Here is a 24,003-nt window from a genome sequence, read left to right on the forward strand (position 1 = left end):
ATCACATCACTCCCTTTCGAACCTTTTTGCCTGTGGTTTTAGGCTGGAACAGGCAGTCTGTTAAGGTTGATGCCTTTTTAGACTCAGGGGCAGTGGACAGTTTCATCGATTCCAGATGGGCTGAGGACTCTAAAATACCTGTACATTCCCTCCATAAGCCCTGTAGTGTCACGGCGCTTGATGGACGGCCATTGGGTACAGGCAGTGTCACCAAAAGAACCAATTATTTATCTATGCGGGTTGCTTATGGGAACCATTCTGAGCGCATTCGATTCTTTTTGGTGGATTCCCCCACGTATCCCATTGTGCTGGGTCATTCTTGGCTTAGTAAACACAAGCCACAGATAAATTGGGGTGAGGAGAGGGACACTGTCATGCAGTGGGGCTCCCAATGCCGTCACTGTTGTTTACAAATTCCTCCGTCACCCACGAGTTATGATCAGTTTAGTGAGAGCGGTTGTGATCCTGTTGAAGCAGTGGGCGGTCTTGGTTTCCAGAGCCCACTCTCTCAACCATTGCACTCCCAGTCATCTGTCGATCAGGATGGGAGTTTGGAATGGGATCCACAGTTTGATTGGGACTCCCTCTGTGAGGAGGTTCTGGCGGAGGACAGTTTAGACAGTTTAGAGGCCCTGTGTGAGGACTTCTCCTCGCTTACTTGTACAGCTGACCCCCTCATGGAGAGCACCAACATCATGAGCGTGGAGTCACACCCGTTACCAGAGGGAGTTCCCACTGTCTATGCTGACCTCAGTGAGGTGTTTAGCAAACAAAGGGTCACCATCCTGCCACCGCACCGACCTTATGGCGCGATCGAATTGCAGCCGGTCTCTATTCCCCCTCGTGGTTCCTTGTACTCGTTGTCGGTCCCGGAAAGCACAGCTATGAACACCTACATCAAGGAGGCTGTGGCTACCGGTTTTATTAGACCTTCCACTTCACCTGCGGGTGCTAGATTCTTTTTTGTGGGAAAAAAGGATGGAGGACTGAGACCCTGCATCGACTACAGAGGTCTGAACAGCATTACAGTAAAAAACCGGTATCCCCTTCCCCTGATAAACTCGGCGTTCGAACGCCTCCAGGGGACATCCATTTTTACCAAACTTGATCTCCGCAATGCCTACAATCTGGTGCGCATACGCCAAGGGGATGAGTGGAAGACCGTGTTCAACACTCATAATGGTCACTACAAATACCTGGTGATGCCATTTGGTCTTACTAATGCCCCTTCAGTTTTTCAGGCGTTAATCAATGACGTGCTCAGGGAGATGTTGGAAAAGTTTGTTTTCGTCTACTTAGATGACATTCTGATATTCTCCAAGTCCATTTCTGATCATGTCAAACATGTCAGGCAGGTCTTGAGGTGCCTTTTGGATGCATGGTTGTTTGTGAAGGCTGAGAAGTGTGCCTTCCATGTCCGCTCTGTGTCCTTTCTGGGATTCATTGTATCTGAGGGGAGGATTCAAATGGACCCCAAGAAGGTGTCAGCAGTGACAGACTGGCCTACACCCGTCTCGGTCAAGCAGGTGCAACGATTCCTAGGATTTGCAAACTTCTACCATCGTTTTATTCATAATTTCAGTTCACCTATCACCGCACTCACCAGGAAGACAGCACCTTCCCATTTCCAGTGGACTCCCAAGGCTGAGGCAGCGTTCATTGAGCTTAGGAGCAGGTTCAGTTCTGAGCCTATCCTCATTACTCCTAACCCATCCCTGCCATTTATCGTCGAGGTGGATGCTTCTGAGCTTGGAGTCGGAGCTATTCTGTCTCAACGCTCATCGTCCGACGGTAAGGTACACCCATGTGCATACTATTCATGTGGGCTCTCGCCGGCTGAAAGAAACTATGATGTTGGGGACAGGGAGCTGTTGGCGGTCAAGTTGGCATTGGAGGAGTGGCGCCATTGGCTAGAGGGAGCTGAACACCCATTCACAGTCTGGACAGACCATCAAAATTTGGAATATATCCAGGGTGCTCAGAGGAGAAACTCAAGGCAGGCTCGCTGGTCACTGTTTTTCTCTCGGTTTAATTTCCTCCTGACGTACCGTCCCGGGTCTAAAAATATCAAGCCGGATACTCTTTCCCGGTTATATGATGGATCAGAAGAGGACCGTCCTCCTGAGCCCATTGTTCCTGCAGGACAGATCCTAGCTCCTGTGACATGGAGCATTGACTCTGCTGTGCGGAGGGCACAACGTTTGGAACCAGATCCGGGTGGGGTGCCCCCGGGTCAGTTATTTGTACCAAACAGCATTCGTTCTCGGGTGTTGAAGTGGGGCCACTGCTCTCGGCTGACAGGACATCCCGGAGTGCACAGAACTCATGACTTCTTGGCCAGAAGGTTCTGGTGGCCTGGTATGATGAAGGACATTCGGGAATTTGTGGCAGCCTGCCCCGTTTGTGCACGGAACAAAGTTTCTCAACAGTCACCACCAGGGCTGCTTCATCCTTTGCCCATTCCTAGTCGTCCGTGGAGCCACATCGCCATGGATTTTGTGACTGGTCTGCCTCCTTCTGATGGTCACAGCATCATCATGGTGGTGGTGGATAGGTTCTCCAAAGCAGCTCACTTCATTCCGCTGGTCAAGCTGCCATCTGCTCAGGAGACCGCTCAACTGGTGGTTGACCATGTCTTCCGAATTCATGGTATCTGCCAGGACATGGTGTCGGACCGTGGACCCCAGTTTACTGCTCGGTTTTGGAAGGCATTCTGTGCTATACTGGGTGCGATGGTTAGCCTGTCATCAGGGTCCCACCCGGAGAGCAATGGGCAAACAGAGCGCACCAACCAGTCTATGGAGAGTACGCTTCGCTGCTTGGCCTCCTCCAATCCGACCACTTGGAGTCACCAACTGGCATGGGCAGAATATGCACATAATTCATTGTACAATGCATCCACTGGTCTCTCCCCATTTCAGGTTCAGTTTGGGTATCAGCCTCCACTGTTTCCTGAACAGGAGAGGGACGTGGGGGTGCCATCTGCCGAGGCGTTTATCCGTCGGTCTCGGGCAACATGGAAGAGGGTGCGTTCGGCTCTTGTGCGTGCTGCGGCCCGGCACAAGCGGTCGGCGGATGTACACCGTCTGTTACGAGTGCGCTTACTCGGCATGGTGAACCCAGGTAGCAGAGTGAATACGAAGAGACGACGTGGTGACGATAACAGTGTTTACTCACAAGACAGGATACACGACTGACAAACACAGGTAACATTTAGACAATGAACCAGCAAGTCTCTGCTGGTCCAGACACTTAATATACAAACACTAATTAGAGACAAAGGGTAATTACAAACAGGACACAGGTGTGGTAGACAAAACTAACAGAACACAGAGCACAGAACATAGAGCACAAGGGGAAAACAATAACAATAGAACAAACTGAGACCAACAGACTAAAACACATTTACAAAACACAGACAGGGGAACACAAATCTAACACAATGGAAACAACAATGACAACATAGACAACGAACATAACAAACATAAATGGCAGATGACAATGTTAATTAGGTGTGTGAGCTGATGCCAGATCTGCCACATCTGGCTCAGCCCACCGGTTGCCAATGTTGTATTGTGAAGGGTATTGATGGAGGGTTGTGAATGTCTGAGTCCTGGCCCAACCGAACTGGGCGGAGGGTTGCCGGCTGGTCCCACAGGACCGGGGGAAGTGTTACACCGTCGCCCTGCGCCTTCCTACCATGTGGGCCAACAGGTGTGGCTTTCCACACGCGACCTTCCATTATGGGTGGAGTCGCGCAAACTCGCTCCCCGTTTTGTGGGCCCTTTCACTATTGTTCGCAAGATAAACTCAGTCACGATGCGTCTTCGGTTACCCTCGTCGATGAGGGTACACCCTACATTTCACGTATCCCGCCTTAAGCCGGTTCGGAGGAGCAGGTTGGTTCCTGCAGAGAGACCTCCACCTCCCCCTCGATTCATTGATGGCCAACCTGTGTATACTGTACGGCGTATCCTGTCCAGTAGGCGGGTTGGTAGGGGTATACAGTACCTGGTGGACTGGCAGGGTTATGGGCCAGAGGAACGCACGTGGGTTCCGGCCAGGGACGTCTTGGAGCCTGAGCTTGTTCGGGAGTTTCGGAGACGTGTCTCAGAGGGTCCGTCTGGAGCCACCCGCTAGAGGGGGGGTCTTGTCATGGTTTTTGCCTTATTTCACCTTTCTGTGAGGGACAGCTGTCTATTTTTGCTTTATTTCACCTCTCTGTGAGGGATAGCTGTCAATCTCTGTTCCCTGTGGTTAATTGCCTCATGGGTCGGCAGGTGTGTGGGCTTGATTGCACCTGATGCAGTGCAGCTGTGCCTATGGCCATGTGGAGTCTATTTAAGTTTGGAGATCGCAGTGTCAACTGCTTTTTCATTTCCTAGTGTTGGCTGTCCTTTTGGTCACGCTCATTATATTGAAGTGTAGTCTGATCTCTGATTCAGAATTGAGCTTTATGTAAGTCATTCTTATTTTAGGCTACTCACGTGATTCTACACATAAACTCCCTTAGTCGAGGTTTATTGTTTTACTTTTTCCAATATAAACTCCTTTATTAGGAGGTGTCCTTGTGGCTTATTTACTTTTATACTATACCTCTTTATTGAGAGTAGTCCTGTTTTTTGGGTCTTGATTTATTTTCTTAATTACTCACTTTGAGATTTCCACCTGTAAAGGTTGTTTTCTGTTTAATTTTTCCCCTCTCCTAAGATATCTGCGTAAGCAGTCTAGTGGTTGTCCGTTTCACGGATAACTTTAAGAGTCCGTTATCTGCTCATGACCCACACACACACACACAGCCTTCACACACTGGCTATAGCGATAAGTAGTGTACGTATTTTATCGAAAATGTACAATGTGTACATATTACAAATAAGTACGCTTTTAACATTTACAGAAAACGGCACCTACATGAGGGGCAAGTGCCTTTACTACTGAGACACTTCTGCGAAAGCCTCGCCCCAAACCCTAACCCTAACCACACTGTTACCTTAAACGAACCATAACCATCAAACCTTAACCCTAACTTTATATCTTAAACATGACCGTTTAACGTTCAAACGAACCATAATCATATTGCTGTGTTTATATCAGGGTGGGTGGTTTAGTCTAGTGGTGAGAGCACTCGCCCACGACCACAAGCATTGTTGGTTCATCTCCCGGTCGCTGTGATTCTTTTGGACTTTTGCAGATGCAAAACGTATATATATATATGAGTTATACAACACGTAAATATATTACTTATAGTGATAACATAACATACGTTATGTAACTTTTTTCTGTGGCCTTAACCTTCTGTAATGTCGCAGTGAAAGGGTTCACCTTCTGTAATGTTGCAGTGAAAAGGTTAACCCTTTGGTAGTGTGGTAGTGAAAGGGTTAATGATAAACGGAGTAACAGTCACAGATGTTTTCACACAGTCACATAGACGTTTTCACACAGTCACATAGACGCTTTCACACAGCATTTTGGTGACTGGTTTGGACAAATGAAAACACACATAATTTCCAAAGAAACGACTCCATTTTCAGAAAGATTTACAATGAAGTCACCTTTCTTTTATTGATTGATTGATTGATTGAAAAATGTATTAACAGATTGCAGAATGGGTACAGTACAGTACAGCTCAAGGGGATGCAGACCAGAGAAAGACTTTCGTCTTGTTTACATCAGGGTCCCCCATTTTCAATTCATCATAACATATATGACACACACGACATACAGATAGACAGTACTGCTACATCTATACATTTATGACATACCAGATTTGCAAATACAGTACTGTTTGTGATGCAAAAAGAGTCCAGAAAAGAGAGTATATACATTTTGATGTAGAAACTGTACATTGGAGGAGGTTGGGTAGGTGGGGTGGGGTTGGGTGGGTAGGGGGAGGGACTGTACATTGGAGGTGGTTGGGTGGGTGGGGTGGGGGTGGGGGGGGGGTTGGGTAGGGGGTGGGCGGGGGACACAGTACACTGTACATTGGAATATTGACAAAGCCATACTTGGTCATTTACTGTACATTGGAGGGGGTTGGGTTAGGAAAGATTAGCCTCTAGGATGGAACCCAGGTAGGTAATTTCATCTTTCCTTGTGACAATATTGTCACCCACTGTAACTGAGAAGCCGTCGGTCTCGCGGACAAGCTCAACACCTTCTACGCTCGGTTTGGTGTAGACAGTGGCGCTGCTGGCTCTCCGGCTAGTGACGTCACTGGCGCGCCGGCTGTTGTGGAGGGGGGGGGGCAACCGCGAGGGGGGGGGACGCTCTCTCGTTGTCGGAACACAGTGTGAGAAGAGCATTTATGCAGGTGAACACCAGGAAGGCTGCTGGCCCAGATGGCATAACAGGACGTATACTCAAGACCTGTGCCAACCAGCTGGCCCCTGTGTTCACCGCCATATTTAATCAATCACTGGCGGAGTCAGTGGTCCCTGCCTGCTTCAAGATGTCTACCATCATCCCTGTGCCGAAGAAACCCTCCCCAGCATGTCCAAATGACTACAGACCGGTGGCACTCACCTCTGTGGTCATGAAATGTTTCGAGAGGCTGGTCAAGGACCACATTTGTGCCTCCCTCCCCAGTGATATGGACCCTATGCAATTTGCATACAGGACAAACAGGTCCACCGACGACGCGGTCTCCCAGGTACTGCACAGCACCCTCTCGCACCTTGAACGTCAGAAGGGGGGCTATGTGAGACTGTTGTTCATTGACTACAGCTCAGCGTTCAACACCATAGTCCCCACCAGACTGGTGGACAAGCTGATCGAGCTAGGTCTGAGCTCCGCCCTGAGCGCCTGGGTACTGGACTTTCTGAGCGAAAGACCCCAGGCGGTCAGGGTGGGGGGTCAGACCTCCAACACCATCACCCTGAGCATCGGGTCCCCCCAGGGCTGTGTTCTGAGCCCCCTGCTGTACTCACTCTACACACACGACTGTGTGGCCAAGTTCAGCTCCAACTCCATAGTGAAGTTCGCAGATGACACGGTGGTGGTGGGGCTGATCTCGGACAACGACGAGAAGGCCTACCGGGAGGAGGTTGAGGTACTGGAACGCTGGTGCCAGGACAACAGCCTGCTCCTGAACATTGGCAAAACCAAGGAACTGATCGTGGATTATAGGAGAGGACAGCAGGAGACACACACACCACTGATGATAAACGGGGCTACCGTGGACAGGGTGAGCAGCTTCAAGTACCTGGGGGTCCACATCTCAGAGGACCTGACATGGTCAACACACATAGACACAGTAGTAAAGAAGGCGAAACAGCGTCTCTACCACCTGAGACAGTTAAGGAAGTTCAGAGTATCGGGGAAGATACTCCAGTCCTTCTACTCAGGAGCTGTAGAGAGCATCCTGACCGGAAACATCACTGCCTGGTATGGAAACAGCACGGCACAGGACAAGAAGGCCCTACAGAAAGTGGTGCGCTCAGCCGAGCGTACCACGGGTATTGCACTACCCCCCCTGCAGGTTCTATACAACAAGAGGTGCAAATCCAGAGCCTGCAGGATAATGAAAGACCCTCACCACCCCAATAACAGCCTGTTTCAGCTGCTGAGGTCAGGCAGACGCCTGCGAACCCCAGCTACTAGGACAGAGCGGCTTAGGCTCAGCTTCTTCCCCCAGGCCATCAGAGCCATGAACAATGAACATTGAGTGCTCAGAACATTGAACTGTCCACACACAAGCACACATGAACACACACACGACACGCACACTGTGCACGCTCACACACGAGCAGCCACTTAACACTTTAACATGAGCGGGCACACACTCATGTCGCACACACGCACACTTATGGCCAAAGGAAAGGACACTTTAAATTAGAATAACAGGAACAGTGTATTGCACTACCAAAGCTAACTAGCATGTCACACATGCTCTGTAAATAACTATGTACAGATACCGAGATGTCACTCCATGTTACCTGCTACCTGTTACTGCACAATGTTGTTTTCTTCTTTTGATTCTATTATATGTACCACTGTATTGCACATCGTTATGGGCAAGACCACCCGCATTTCATTGTATACCTGTATGCCGTGACAATTAAAACTCTTGACTTGACTTGACTTGCTGAGTTTGTTATTTGAACCGAAGAGAATGGACTCCGTTTTGCCCATGTGTAATGATAGTCACATTATTTTCCAAAAATGTCTCACCAGAAAACTTAATTTAGGTACTATCGTCCTTAACCCTTTCACTGCCACACGAACGTTGTGAACAAGCGACTCCTACAAGTCGGTTGGTGCGCCTGCGCAGTAGAATCAGGAAGTGTCGGGGGCAGCGTGAGCCTCCCACGCGTTACTCCTCGACACTAAGAGATCGAGCTGCGCAGGTGAAAAGATGCGACTGCTGTTACCTCAAGTACCGGAGGGGACTTGTGCTATGTATGACTTAGTCCACATTGCAGCCGGCTTGTGGGAGGCAAGAAACAGCGTTCGTGACAGGGGAGGGTTGAATTGGATGATACGAAATTGGGATGGGAGAAAAATATAGAAAAAAAATGGGAGAAAAAGTGGATCAAAAAAAAAAAAAAACCCTTTCACTGCCACACGACAAAGGGTTAACCGTCTATATTGTGGTTTGATTGATTGATTGATTGAAAATTTTATTAACAGATTGCAGAATGGGTACAATACAGTACGGCTCAATATGGTAGTGAAAGGTTAACCTGCTGTAGTGTGGTAGTGAAAGGGTTAAGGGGCGGGTGGATAAAACCTGAGATCCACAATCATTCATGGCCTTTTGCCACTATCGTGGGACTGTGTGTGTGTGTGTGTGAACTGTTGGTTCACCCTTTTGCTTAGCCTCATTGTGTTAAATTGTTGGCTTGACTACCATGTACGTTTGGTGGTGTCCTGTGACACTTGTATTACTTGTGCTTGGTTAGTTTCCCCTTGTTTTTCCCTATTGAGTGGAGTTATTGTTTTGGTGTTTATCCCTTTGTTTGTCTTGTTTTATAGTTTGTTCTCCCTTCACTTATTCCTATTGTTTGTTTAAATGGGTTCCATTCCCCTTTTTATTTCATAAATATAATTTACTTTGGAAAACGTTTGAGTTACTCTTTCCACCTGCCGGGACTTGTGCTGTAAATGCACATACTGAATGGATTGGGGTTCACAAACACCCTTTCAGATATGTATCTAAACATCTAAAGTATGTGACACGCTACGTCACCAGGATATGTACTCACCAATTTAAAGGTAGGTGTGAAAAGGTTTTATGATGAATTGAAAATGGGAGACCCTGATGTAAACAAGACGAAAGTCTTTCTCAGGTCTGCATCCCCTTAACAATTGTGTGTATTGAGCTGTACTGTACTGTACCCATTCTGCAATCTGTTAATAACATTTTCAATCAATCAATCAATCAAAGGTCTACTAGGCCTATGTGTCAAGAGTGACACCGGTGGCCATTAGGGGAACTGCAGACAGCAACTTGTTGCTCATGCTGGCACGTGAGCGAGCATCTAGCAACCGGTGACCGCAAGGATCTGACGTTAGTTGCTTTGTAGCTGATGAAGTCATTTGCATTGGCTTTGAGGGTAACTGGAGCTGTGTTGGGTTGGGTCGTCTGTGTGATGTTGCTTTGAGAATGTTCGGCCTTTGTCATCATGTAACAATGAATGAATGAATGAATGAATGAATGAATGAATGAATGAATGAATGAATGAATGAATGAATGAATGAATGAATGAATGAATGAATGAATGAATGAATGAATGAATGAATGCATGCATGCATGCATGCATGAATGAATGAATGAATGAATGAATGAATGAATGAATGAACGAAAACTTTATTTAACAGATTGCAGAATGGGTACAATACAGTACGGCTCAATACACACAATTGTTAAGGGGATGCAGACCTGAGAAAGACGTTTGTCTTGTTTCCATCAGGGTCCCCCATTTTCAATTCATATAGACATTTATGACATACACAACATACATGACATGTAGGTATTTAGTACTGATACATTTGTGACATAAACGGTATTCAAATATACAGTACTGTTACCCCTAGATCCTGACAGAGTATATCCATATGATGGGGATGGGACTGTACATTAGGAGGGGGTTGGTGGGCTGGAGAGAAATATACATACGGCGGGGAGGGAATATATACATGCGGTGGGGAGGGGACTGTCTATTAGGAGGTGGTGGGGGTTTTGGGCATTTACGGTGGCCAGTTTCGAATTGCAGCCTCCCGTAGGTGCTCTTTAAGAGCGGTTTTTGAATGTGGGTAGGGATTCACATTCCTTTACAGCTTTGGGTAGGGCGTTCCACATTGATGTGGCATAATTGCAAAACGTGTTTAGTCCCTTGTTTGAGCCGAATCTGGGTTTAACATGATTTGTTGAGCTTCCTCTGGTGTAGTGGTTGTGGTATTCACTGACCTTTGGGAAGTATTTTGACATGTACATGGGTACCTTGGTCGTGTAGTGTATCTTGTAGACCAGGCCCATTGCAAGTCGTCTACTCTAAGCCATCCTAGGTTGGCAAAGTGGGCAGGGGTGAGGTGGGTTCTAGGAGTCAGGTCAAGCAGTAGTCTGACCAGTTTGTTTTGAGATGTTTGTAATCTTGTTTTAAGCGCCTTTGAGGTGCTTTGGTACCATGAGGTGCACGCATAGTCGTAGTACCCTTGAATGAGTGCTCCTGCCAGAGTCTTCAGGGTATTCTTGTGCAGAGAGGAGATCCGGTACAAGAATCTAGTTCGTTGGTTGACTTTTTTTATTACATTGGATGCCATTTTGTCACAGGAAAGATTTGCCTCTAGGATGGAACCCAGGTAGGTAATTTCGTCTTTCCTTGTGACAATATTGTCACCCACTGTAACTGAGAAGCCGTCGGTCTTGCTGAGTTTGTTATTTGAACCGAAGAGAATGGACTCTGTTTTGCCCATGTGTAACAAAGTTTGTTATCAGCGAGCCATATGCAGATTTTGCCTAGTTCTGAGCTGAGGGTTTTTTCAACCTGCAACTTGTTCTTGTCAGAGACCAGCAGGGCTGAGTCATCCGCAAACAGGAACAAGTTGCAGTCACAGGCTGACGACATGTCATTTGCATAAATTAGGAAGAGTAGCGGTCCTAGTATGTGTGGTGTTATGTTAATATGTGTGCGCTATACGCGAAGTGTACAGGCCACCGTACTGGGGGTCAGGAGGAGTTCGAGAGGAACCTAGGATGGACACCCGTGTAATGTAGCGAGGCATAAGCTAATAAAGATACTAACAACCAAAGCAGAGGACTCACGTATTTGTTACCGTGTGAAGTAACACGACATGGTGTCAGAAGTCCTGCTAGTGTTGTGTATGAGTTCGGTCGGACGTTAAAGTGCCATTTGAGACTCGTTGATGACGAAGAAAAGCAGAAGGAGAAAAAAAAAGATGCAGGCTGATAACGCTGTAGCCCCGGTAGCGGCAGCGGTTTCAAGTGCTACGTTTAGCATCCAGCCTCCCGAGTCCTTCGACTTCTCAAAGCCGCAAGAGTGGGCCAAGTGGATACGCAGGTTCGAAAGATTTCATCTGGCAAGTAACCTAAATGCTAGCTCTGAAGATAATCAAGTCAACACGCTAATATATTGTATGGGCGATGAGGCGGACGATATTTTACGTGGATTGAATCTGGCTGTTGATCTACGACGTACGTACCAAGGAGTGCGGGATGGATTGCAAGGTTTCTTCGTGGTCAAGAAGAACGTGATATATGAACGAGCCAAATTTAACATGCGCAAACAGGGAGAATGTGAAACAGTCGACTCCTTTGTGACGGCATTGTATGCGCTGGCGGAGCATTGTACATACGGAGTGTTACATAATGAACTTATACGTGACAGGCTTGTCGTCGGTCTGATGGATAAGCGGCTGTCAGAACGCATGCAGCTGGACCCAGACTTGACCCTGGAGAGGGCATTGAACATGGCGAGGCAGAGTGAGGAGGTGAAACGACAGCAATCCTCTCTGCGAGGGGACACCAGGACAGAGGCAAGTGACATTAAATCGGTGGACAGGGTGTTTAAGAGCAGTAGCAAGAATTATGCTAAGAACAGCCCCCAACAGGCTAACAGCTACCCAGCCAAACCACTCAGTACCCAGTACTCGAGGGGGAGAAGTGTCCAGTGTCATAAATGTGGCAGTTCTCAGCTCCACCAACAGCGCGATTGCCCTGCTAATGAGGTGAAATGCCATTCATGTGGGAAGATGGGGCATTATAAACGTGTGTGTAAATCTTCCAAAAATGTACATGAGGTTGAAGAAGACTATTCCTGCTCCTGTGATGGGGAGGAGGAGCACATGTTCTTGGGCAGCATCACAACTGATGGGGAGCCATGGATGGTCGACATAGACATCAATGGCAGACGTGTGCCGTTCAAAATAGACACTGGCGCTGATGTTACTGTGATGCCTCACACTGTATTCAGAGAGATATACAGACACAAGGATCCACCTACCCTGCAGAAAGCAACAAAACCACTGATGGGACCTGGGAGGAGTCCACTAGATGTTGTGGGCGTCGCCAAGCTGTTGCTGAGGAGAGGAGAGAGAGAGGTGTTGGAGGACGTGTACGTCGCTCGACACCTGCACTCAGCGTTGCTGGGGAGACCTGCTATCAGCAAGATGGAGCTTGTGGCACGTCTAGACAGTATCACGATGGAGACGCTCAAGACGACCTACCCGAAGATATGCAGTGGTCTCGGGGAGATGAAACAGCCGTATGCAATCAGGCTGAAACCGGGGGCTCAACCATTCTCACTGAAGACGCCCAGAAGGATTCCATTACCACTGATGGACAAAGTCAAGCAAGAACTGTCCCGCATGGAAAGCCTCGGAGTGATCAGCCGGATCGAGGAGCCAACCGACTGGTGCGCTGGCATGGTAGTAGTCCCTAAGAAGAAGACAGAGGAGGTACGCATATGTGTCGATCTCACAAACCTCAATGAGTCAGTGTGCCGGGAGAAATACACCCTGCCAACAGTCGAGGAAACACTGGGAATGCTGGCCGGAGCCAGGATATTCAGCAAGTTAGACGCAAACATGGGATTTTGGCAAATACCCCTGACTGAGGAGTCGTCAAAGTACACAACCTTCATCACGCCGTTTGGTCGTTACCACTTTAATCGCCTACCTTTCGGCATCGCCTCCGCCCCAGAACACTTCCAAAACAGAATGGTGACTGAGGTCACAGAGGGGCTGGAGGGTGTCGTCTGCCACATGGATGATGTGCTGGTGTGGGGCCGATCACAGGAGGAGCATGACGCTCGTCTGCATGTCGTGCTGGGGAGGATCGAGAAAGCAGGAATCACCCTGAACACAGGCAAGTGCGACCTGTCAAAAGAAGAGGTGACCTTTCTAGGCCATGTGATCTCCAGCAGAGGCATTAACCCCAACCCGAGTAAGACGGATGCCGTGAGGAGGATGGAGGAGCCGACAAATGTCAGTGAGCTGAGAAGCTTTCTCGGCATGGTAAACCAGCTGGGGAAGTTTATCCCGCGGCTGGCGGAGAGAGACAAGCCCCTGCGAGACCTTCTGTCAAAGAAGAACTGCTGGCTGTGGGGCATCGAGCAGGCCAAAGCCTTTCAAGATTTAAAAGATGCACTAATATCTCCACCAGTGTTGGCCATGTACGATAACCACAGGGAGTGCAAGGTCTCAGCGGATGCGTCGTCGTACGGCTTGGGGAGTGTGCTTCTCCAAGAATGGGATGGAGTGTGGAGACCAGTAGCCTATGTGTCGCGGTCTCTCACACAGACTGAGCAGAGATACGCACAGGTTGAGAAGGAGGCCCTGGGCTTGACCTGGGCTTGCGAGAGGTTTAGACATTTTCTCATCGGCAGACACTTCCAGCTGGAGACGGACCACAAGCCTCTCCTGAGTCTCCTGGGGTCTCAGGCGTTGGATGATCTCCCTCCACGGATTCTGCGCTTCCGGATGCGCCTGATGCGCTATTCCTATTCCATTGCACATGTGCCAGGGAAGAGCCTGTGGACTGCTGATACGCTCTCACGTGCTCCTGTGAAGAGGAGAGAGACACCAGAGGAGAAGGAGTTATTTGAGAATACAAATATCTATGTGGACATGGTAATGGAGAACCTGCCAGCGATCACTGCCTACCTGGACGAGCTGAGAGAGCAGTTGGAGGGGGACAGTGTGTGCGCACAGGTGAAGCAGCGGTGTGCAGAGGGATGGCCAGCACACAACAGTGAACCGGCTCTCAGGCTGTACTGGGCGGAACAGGCATCACTCACAGTAGAGGATGGACTGTTGCTGAGGGGAAGCAGGCTTGTAATCCCTTCAACAATGAGAAACGACGTGCTTGCCAGGCTGCATGAAGGCCACCAGGGGGTGGTAAAGTGCAGGGAGCGCGCACGGCAGTCTGTATGGTGGCCCGGGCTCAGCCAGCAGCTGAATGAGCTGGTCCTCAACTGCCGAACATGCAGCAAAGAGAGAGAGAACCAAAGGGAGCCCCTGATGCCATCGCAATACCCGGGGCGACCGTGGCAGAAGTTGGGAGCAGACCTGTTCATGCTGGAGAGCAAGACTTACCTGCTGGTCGTGGATTATGCATCAAGGTACGTGGAGCTCGCTCTGCTGACTCCCACAAAATCAACAGACGTCATCCACCACCTGAAGTCCATTTTCGCACGGCACGGTATCCCGGAGGAACTGGTGACGGATAATGGGCCGCAATTCTCCGGAATGGCCTTTGCAGCGTTTGCGACATCATATGGGTTTCGCCATGTCACAAGCAGCCCGAGATATCCCCAGAGTAATGGGGAGGCAGAACGTGCTGTCAAGACGATAAAAGGCCTCCTGAAAAAGGCAGCCGACCCATACCGTGTTCTGCTGGCATACAGAGCCACCCCGTTGCATAACGGATACAGTCCAGCCCAGCTTCTTATGGGGAGGAGACTCCGCACAACGGTGCCAACGCTTCCTGCTCTACTGGTCCCTACTCTTCCTGACAGTAAGGCGGTGGTTCTGAAGGAAGAGGAGAAGAGAATGAGAGATGCACAAAGCTACAACCGGCGTCATCGTACGCGAAGTCTCGACAGGCTCACTCCAGGAAAGGAGGTGTGGGTCACAGATCAAAGTGCAACTGGAGTTGTGGTCAGCAGTCACCCCACTCCACGTTCGTACATCATAGATGGACCCCATGGAACATTAAGGCGAAACCGTCGCCATCTCGTCCCCATGGAGCCCTCACCGGAGCAGAGTGCAGCAGAACCTACGGAGCAGGAGGTCCTGGAACCACCAGCTACTCCCAGAACCAGGTCTGGGAGATGTGTGGTGAAACCAACTAGGTTGGACTTGTAAGAGACAGTAGAGAGAGAGTAAAGAAAAGTGACATTCCTGCGATAGAATGAAAGAGGTTTATGGTTAAGCTAAGACATGTTTCATGTTTATATATATATTCGTTTAGATATAATGTTCGAAAGAAAGCAATTGCTATGTTTAATATAGCCTATGGTTTATATGGCGTTAAAGAAATTGTTTAGATCAGTTCAGATCGGAACAGACCTTTTAGATATAGAGGCAGAATAATCCTCTAAGGTCTGGGGAATCAATGGCAGTCTACCCATTGATTCTAGAAAGGGAGATGTGGTGTTATGTTAATATGTGTGCGCTATACGCGAGTGTACAGGCCACCGTACTGGGGGTCGAGATAGTTCGTGAGGAACCTAGGATGCACACCCGTGTAATGTAGCGAGGCATAAGCTAATAAAGATACTAACAACCAAAGCAGAGGACTCACGTATTTGTTACCGTGTGAAGTAACACGACAGTATGCTTCCTTGTGGAACACCACAGCTTACTGTGAGGGGGGGGGGGGGGGGGGTAGAGTACCGTTTACCTCTACCATCTGTTCTCTCCCCTCCAGGTAGGATTTCATCCAGCTCACTGATAAGCTATCAAAACCAATTGCTTTTAGCTTGTCAAACAGAATGGAGTGATTGACAGTGTCGAAGGCCTTTTGTAGGTCCAGCATGACCATGCCGCAGAACATTGTAGGACATTTTTTATAAAGGAACATTCTATAATCTGTTACCTAAACAATGTCCCCAAAACATCCTCGGAATGTTGCAGGCAAAACGTGTTTCCTTTGTTTACATATCACATTACAGGAACGTTCTATAAAAAAAAACTTTGTGATCTGACTGAGGCATCAATAACATCCTGAAAACAGCAGAATATGGGCGGCTACGTGGTGCAGTGGGCAAGGTGCTCACCACGAATACTGGAGACGCTGGGTTCGCCTGTTCGAGCCCAGCACTCCACATTGCTTTCAGTTTAGCTCAATCAATCAATCAATCGGGGAACATAGGGATGACCCCTGTATGCCCTATCGATTATATTACATGTTACAATAAATATAGGCAATACAAAATGTATATACCATGAGTAAGAGTCAAAGTAAACAGTATACACAAGGTAGTAGAAGTAGGTACCCTAACTGGCATGTTATACGTTGTAGTCCGTGCAGGTTTTGGTGGTTAAGAGTCAGACACACTTAGTGGTGAGACGCTCCTAATAGTTCTCCAGTTCTGCAGCTGTTAGTTCTCTTTTGAGAATGTTCTTCCTTTGTTATCATATAACATTGTGGGTTGTAAAAAAATATATACAGTATATTAATCAGAGGCCTTAATAACATCCTGAATACATTTTCAAAATGTTGCTTTGAGAAAGTTCTTCCTTTGTTATCATGTGGGAATGTTTTATAGAACATTCTATAATCTTACATCAACAACATCCTCCTCAGACAGCGTCATCCTAAAACCTTCTTTTGTTAACATCATAGCAACATTAGTTGAAATGATAGATATCCTAAAAATGTTCTTTGAACATTAGATGAAAAGGTTTTCTCTGAAACATTATCAGAACGTGTAGGGAACGTTAGCAGAACGTGTCGTGGGAACATTCCCTGCCATTTGGGATGGCTGTCGATTCATTAGGTAGGAACTCGGAAACATTGGTGATTCATAAGCTGTTGGATAATTGTTGTTTGGTAATAAAATAGGGATTTCCTGGACTTGATATGTCCTTCGTCAGTGTTTCTCCCTCTATTGGAAAGTCAATAAGGAAACAGTCCGATGAGCATGAAGAGAAAGATGGACTGTACCCTATACTCACATTATACCTACCTACTGCTTTCACTGTCTACAACTGCCCTACACTGTAATCATAGTAATCATAATAATCACAACTACCCACCTCATACTAGTCTACCCATATAACTCTGTATGATAGCATGTACAATAGTGATGTATGCCGTATATACATTTATATTTACTGCATATATCCATATGCCTGAATACACCTACAGTATAATCCTTCTATATACTTACTTATACACCTGCATATAACTCTGTATGATAGCATGTACAATAGCGATGTATACCGGATTTATATATTTAGTGCATATATATCCATATGCCTGAATATACCTGCATATAATCCTTCTATATACCTACGTATACACCTGCATATAACCCATATAACTCTGTGTGATAGCATGTACAATAGTGATGTATACTGTGTATATATATATTTATATATTTGTATGTACTACATATATCCATATCTGTCTGAATATACCGGTACCTGCATATAACTTACGTATACACCTGCATATAACCCTGTATAACTCTGTATGATAGCATGTACAATAGTGATGTATACTGTATATATATGCATATCTGTCAGAATATACCTACTTAGCGCTATCCAAAGCGCTTTACAACTTATGCCTCACATTCACACACTGATAGGCGGAGGCGACCATGCAAGGTGCCAACCTTTACTGTACATTGGAGGGGGTTGGGTTAGGACATTTACAGGGGCCAGTTTCGAATTGCAGTCTCCCGTAGGTGTTCTTTGAGAGTGGTTTTGAAAGTGGGTAGTGATTCACATTCCTTTACAGCTGTGGGTAGGGCGTTCCACATTGATGTAGCATAATTGCGAAACGTGTTTAGTCCCTTGTTTGAGCCGAATCTGGGTTTAACATGATTTGTGGAGCTCCCTCTGGTGTTGTGATCGTGGTATTCACTGACCTTTGGGAAGTATTTTGACATGTACATGGGTACCTTGGTCGTGTAGTGTATCTTGTAGACCAGGCCCATTGCAAGTTGCTGTACTCTGTCGTCTACTCTAAGCCATCCTAGGTTGTCAAAGTGGGCAGGGGTGAGGTGGGTTCTAGGAGTCAGGTCAAGCAGTAGTCTGACCAGTTTGTTTTGAGATGTTTGTAATTTTGTTTTTAGCGCCTTTGAGGTGCTTTGGTACCATGAGGTGCAAGCATAGGCGTAGTACCCTGAATGAGTGCTCCTGCCAGAGTCTTCAGGGTATTCTTGTTTACCAGAGAGGAGATCCGGTACAAGAATCGAGTTTGTTGGTTGACGTTTTTTATTACATTGGATGCCATGTAATGTACAATAATGCCATATATATATTTATTCTTACCGTATACTGTATATATATATGTACATACCCGCATATAACCCTTTTTACAGATCTGTAGATGCATACCTTTTTCAGTAATCACACCTACATTGTATATCACTATTGCACTTTACAGTTACATTGCACTCTGGTTGGATGCCAAACTTCTCTTCGTTGTACTTTACTTAGGCTGTATGACAATACATTTAAATCTAATCTAATAAAATTATTTATCACGGCATGGCAAACCCTGCATACTCAACAGCACTATAAACTTTTATTATTAAAATGAGTTCACGTTCTAACAAACGTATTGCGTCGAGTAGAAAGGTCACAGCTCCACAGAGCGCAGCAACGGTTTACAAAACTGAAGTTTTATTGAGCAAATGGTACACAGTTCGTGTTCGATATTCATCCTAATCTACAAAATACAAAAAACAAAACCCAATATGTTCATACAAGCACTGCTTGTAATCGTCTACACATCATTTTTAATAACAGAGTAAACCGCGGGCGTTGTTGATACAGTCCAACCCATTGACCTTACCACACAGTGGCTCCTCACACGACTATGTGTACAGCGTATTTCAATATTTCAAATAAAAAAGCATCATCATCAAAGGGGCCTTTATTCTAGACGTCTTCCTTCCTCCACCTAGAACGCAGTATAACTAGTCCTCCCATTTCACAAGACGGTAGATGCCGCCCTCTAGTGGCCGTCGCGGTCACCTGCGGCCTGAACAGGAATGTACACTACTCCCATTTCACAAGACGGCAGATGCCGCCCTCTAGTGGCCGTCGCGGTGACCTGCGGCCTGAACAGGAATGTACACTACTCCTATTTCATAAGATGGCAGATGCCGCCAACAGGAATGTACACTACATGACACGCCTCCGGGGGTCTACGGGTTTCATGCCACTAGCGCAGGCAAAGGTCACGGCCGGGATATTATATATATATATATTATGACGACTTGCCCCGCCTGTGCGGCTGGGATACATATATATGACGACTTGCCCTGCCTTGTGGTGTCGACTGACACTTCTGGGACTCCAGAAGCATGATGTAACATGTTTATATGTCTAGCCTGTGTCTTTACTACAAATACTGTGAAACGTGCAAATGCAGTTTATGTGCATACAAAAAAACAAGAGTATACCAACACACCATCTTTCAAAACCTATTAATAAGTGAAATTAAAGATGCTGTAAGTGTTTTGTTTTTTATATGAATTTTTGTATATATATATAAAAGTAGTGTTATAATAATAGTTCTACATTCCAACAGGCATCACTGATATTATAGCGATGGCCGAAGAACAAAACATCCCATCTAAAAATTCTAAAGTGTGGTTTTCGTGTTGTTTTCTTGCAGAATGCTATTTTGTAAGGATTCTCAATACAATAACTGTTTTTGGACTATAATACTATATTATGCGTCGACAATACTGACTAGGTATTAGTGCCTCACAAAGTGCAGGTAGGTTTTGTTCTTTAAATGCATCCATCGAATTCAGTAACATGGGTCTCCCAGTCCCTCCTGCTCTGCAGTAAACAGAAAATACATTTCCTGGTATCCCGTTTCCACTTTATCCAATCAAATGGTAAACTTATTTTAATTATATAACGCTTTTTTCCAAAGCGCTTTACAATTTTGTTCCTCACATTCACCCATTCACTCACACACCGACGGTGGAGCCGACCGTGCACGGTGCCAACCTGCCCATCAGGAGCAATTAGGGGTTAAGTGTCTTTGCTCAAGGACGCATTGACACTCTGCCAGGGAGGAGTGGGAATCGAACCGGGAACCTTCTGGTTACCAGACGACTGCTCTACCTCCTGAGCCACTTTTGCCCCCACGCCCTCCCCAATCAGGAGAGAGAACTCCACACTGCAACAACGGTCTAACCCATGTGACCAAAACACTGTGTGAGCTGACCGACAGAATGTAGAGCAACGTAACACTTATTTCAACAAATGAAATATCACTTACAGCACCTTGAACAGAAAACACAAGAGTCTGGTATAAATACTGGAGTTCAAAACTCGGTAGGCAGTGGTGAATTTGGTTTTGGATTTAAATCAAGTCCTTGGTTCCAACTTCCAACATGAGATTAAAAGCAAATACATTCAAAGAAAAATATAAAATGTACAACAAACTATGCAAGTCCGTGTGTAACCTGCTCTGTGTTTCAGACAGATATCCCCAAATCTAAAACATAAATACCTGAATAAATCCACTGAAACTCTCACCTTTTACAACATCGGTCTCTGGAACATAATACGCACACGCGTCAAACGTCTCCTACGGTAACAAACGTGATACAAAAGAATTTTTTTTAAAACAAGTCAAACCTCTATATCCGTCTTGAAACAAGTCTACGGAACGAGACGCGAAGGACAGATGACAGAAGAGTTACCGGTAGCGACCTTGACCTACATCGCACTGAACTGAGCTGCTGGCTCCTCCGTCCGACAGCGAGTAGCGGCTAGCGTCGCACGATACACAGATACCAGGAAGGCATCACGATACCCAGCCGTTAAAAAAATGGTCCAATACTCTTTAAAAAAAAAAGAATTATAATAATAATTGTATCAATACTTTTGATGCCGTATTCTCTATGAGTTGAGTGGATGCTGGACAGGAGCATCGCGTGCTGCTGAACCGGACCAGACCCGGACCAGACCCGAACCAGACCAGACCCAGACCAGACATGGACCAGACCCGAACCAGACCAGACCCAGACCAGACATGGACCAGACCCGAACCAGACCTGGACCAGACCAGACATGGACCAGACCCGGAACAGACCTGGACCAGACCCAGACCAGACATGGACCAGACCTGGACCAGACCTGGACCAGACCAGACCCAGACCCAGACCAGACCTGGACCCCAAGAGGCAGCGGGACGAGAGGAGATAACGTGGAAATCGACACGCGCTCCACATCGATACTTCAAACAGCTCACTTATACGGACGATATGGGAGCGATGAGGATTCCACTTACAGACGTGCATATCGATACTGTATCAGGAGAGACATAACGGAGGTCCATACTGTATCAGGAGACATAACGGAGGTCCATACTGTAGGTGGAGACATAACGGAGGTCCATACTGTATCAGGAGACATAACGGAGGTCCATACTGTATCAGGAGACATAACAGAGGTCCATACTGTATCAGGAGACATAACAGAGGTCCATACTGTATCAGGAGACATAACAGAGGTCCATACTGTATCAGGAGACATAACGGAGGTCCATACTGTAGGTGGAGAGACATAACGGAGGTCCATACTGTAGGTGGAGAGACATAACGGAGGTCCATACTGTATCAGGAGACATAACGGAGGTCCATACTGTAGGTGGAGAGACATAACGGAGGTCCATACTGTATCAGGAGACATAACAGAGGTCCATACTGTATCAGGAGACATAACAGAGGTCCATACTGTAGGTGGAGAGACATAACGGAGGTCCATACTGTATCAGGAGAGACATAACGGAGGTCCATACTGTATCAGGAGACATAACAGAGGTCCATACTGTATCAGGAGACATAACGGAGGTCCATACTGTATCAGGAGACATAACGGAGGTCCATACTGTAGGTGGAGAGACATAACGGAGGTCCATACTGTATCAGGAGAGACATAAGGGAGGTCCATACTGTATGTGAAGACATAGCGGAGGTCCATACTGTATGTGAAGACATAGCGGAGGTCCATACTGTAGGTGGAGACATAACGGAGGTCCATACTGTATCAGGAGACATAACGGAGGTCCATACTGTAGGTGGAGACATAACGGAGGTCCATACTGTATCAGGAGACATAACAGAGGTCCATACTGTATCAGGAGACATAACAGAGGTCCATACTGTAGGTGGAGAGACATAACGGAGGTCCATACTGTAGGTGGAGAGACATAACGGAGGTCCATACTGTATCAGGAGACATAACAGAGGTCCATACTGTAGGTGGAGAGACATAACAGAGGTCCATACTGTATCAGGAGACATAAGGGAGGTCCATACTGTACGTGGAGACATAAGGGAGGTCCATACTGTATCAGGAGACAGATCGGAGGTCCATACTGTATCAGGAGACAGATCGGAGGTCCATACTGTATCAGGAGACATAACAGAGGTCCATACTGTATCAGGAGAGACATAAGGGAGGTCCATACTGTATGTGAAGACATAGCGGAGGTCCATACTGTATCAGGAGACATAACGGAGGTCCATACTGTATCAGGAGACATAACGGAGGTCCATACTGTATCAGGAGACAGAGCGGAGGTCCATACTGTAGGTGGAGACAGAGGTGTGTGTCTGGGTGCTGGGACATCTGCACAGAAAGGACATATGGCTTAAGGTTCTCTGGAGGGGCAGACGGTGGACATGTTCTGGGCGGGTGTGACGTACGTCATAAAAATTAAAAAGCTGTTGTGCTTTTCTTCAGCGTTACTAAGTCGAACGTCCTCCCTGAACGACGAGACTTCTCATAATTACGTTCCGTATCCTTTATAGAACACGGTTTACTCTCCGGTCGACACGAGCCGAGGCAGGAAACTCACCTCGTCTAGACACTTCGCCCCTATTCTACACCACGAATAGATCTTTTTTCTTTTAAACAAAACTAGTCTGGTTGTGTGTGCGTGCCACAAAAACGTACCGGACACACGCCGTGACATTTACCAGCGTTTAGCTTGCGGCCGGTGTCAGTCTCCCACCCTGCCGTCAAAACTCATCAGGAGAAGAAAATGAAATAGAACCCTGAGATATAAAAACGTTTAAAAAAAAAAAAAAAAAAAAAAAAAAAAAAAGACAGGGAGTTTCTTGGCGAGTCCCCAAAAAGAAACGGTGAACTCGCAGTGGTCCAGGAAAGTCTCGGGGGGGGGGGGGCTGCCGGACAAGCGCTCAGGGCAGCGGGATGAAGAAGCCTATGTCGGGCGCGTCCCCCAGGATGAGGGTGGCGCGGCTGAGGGCGGGCGAGGGCGAGGCCAGGCGGAACGCCGGGTTGATGGAGTGCAGCGACGCCCTCTCGCCAGTCCCGCGGTGGAGGAGGAGCCCCGGGCAACCCGTCGTCGCGGAGACGGGACGGCCCCCGGCGGAGGAGGGCGCCTCCTCTCGGCCCAGGGGGGCGGTCTTGGGAGCTCCCGGCAGGCACAGGCCGCGGAGGTCGGAGGAGGAGGAGGAGGAGCGGACCACCCTCTCCAGGAGGTCCTTGGTGCTCTGCGTGCACTGCGAGGAGGAGAGGACCACATGCTTTTAAGTCAGAGGGGAGAAAGGGGGGGGGGGGAGAGAAGGTTAAAGGTCAACGAGCAGAGAGAGAGGAGAAGATGGGGGGGAAACGATGGTGGTGAAAATGTCTGGTCGGCTGATGAAGCCGATGCGCTTGGAGAAAGCTTCGTGAGGGGGGGGGGGGGGGGCGGGGCGGGGCGAATAAAACCAGGATTAGTTTGGAAACGGCTTCCAGCAGTGAGAACAAACAAAAAAATACACTTGCATGTCAGTGGGTTAAAACGTGGGGATGCATGGAGGAATGTGAGTG

At 47.4% G+C, this 24,003-nt stretch overlaps 1 protein-coding gene across 1 annotated transcript in view; it reads right to left on the reverse strand.

Moving 5' to 3' along the window:
• Positions 1–23,361: 23,361 nt before the first annotated feature.
• The window catches only part of zdhhc18a (zDHHC palmitoyltransferase 18a), a 32,427-nt gene continuing 31,785 nt past the window's right edge, over positions 23,362–24,003 (reverse strand). The window contains exon 9 of the mRNA XM_084308768.1: positions 23,362–23,693. Within this exon, the coding sequence (XP_084164894.1) occupies positions 23,370–23,693 (324 nt within the window). The 3' untranslated portion in view covers positions 23,362–23,369. The remainder of the gene's footprint in view (positions 23,694–24,003) is intronic.

This window comes from Notolepis coatsorum (genome assembly GCF_963971535.1).
Source record: "Notolepis coatsorum genome assembly, chromosome: 2".
NCBI lineage: Eukaryota > Metazoa > Chordata > Actinopteri > Aulopiformes > Paralepididae > Notolepis > Notolepis coatsorum.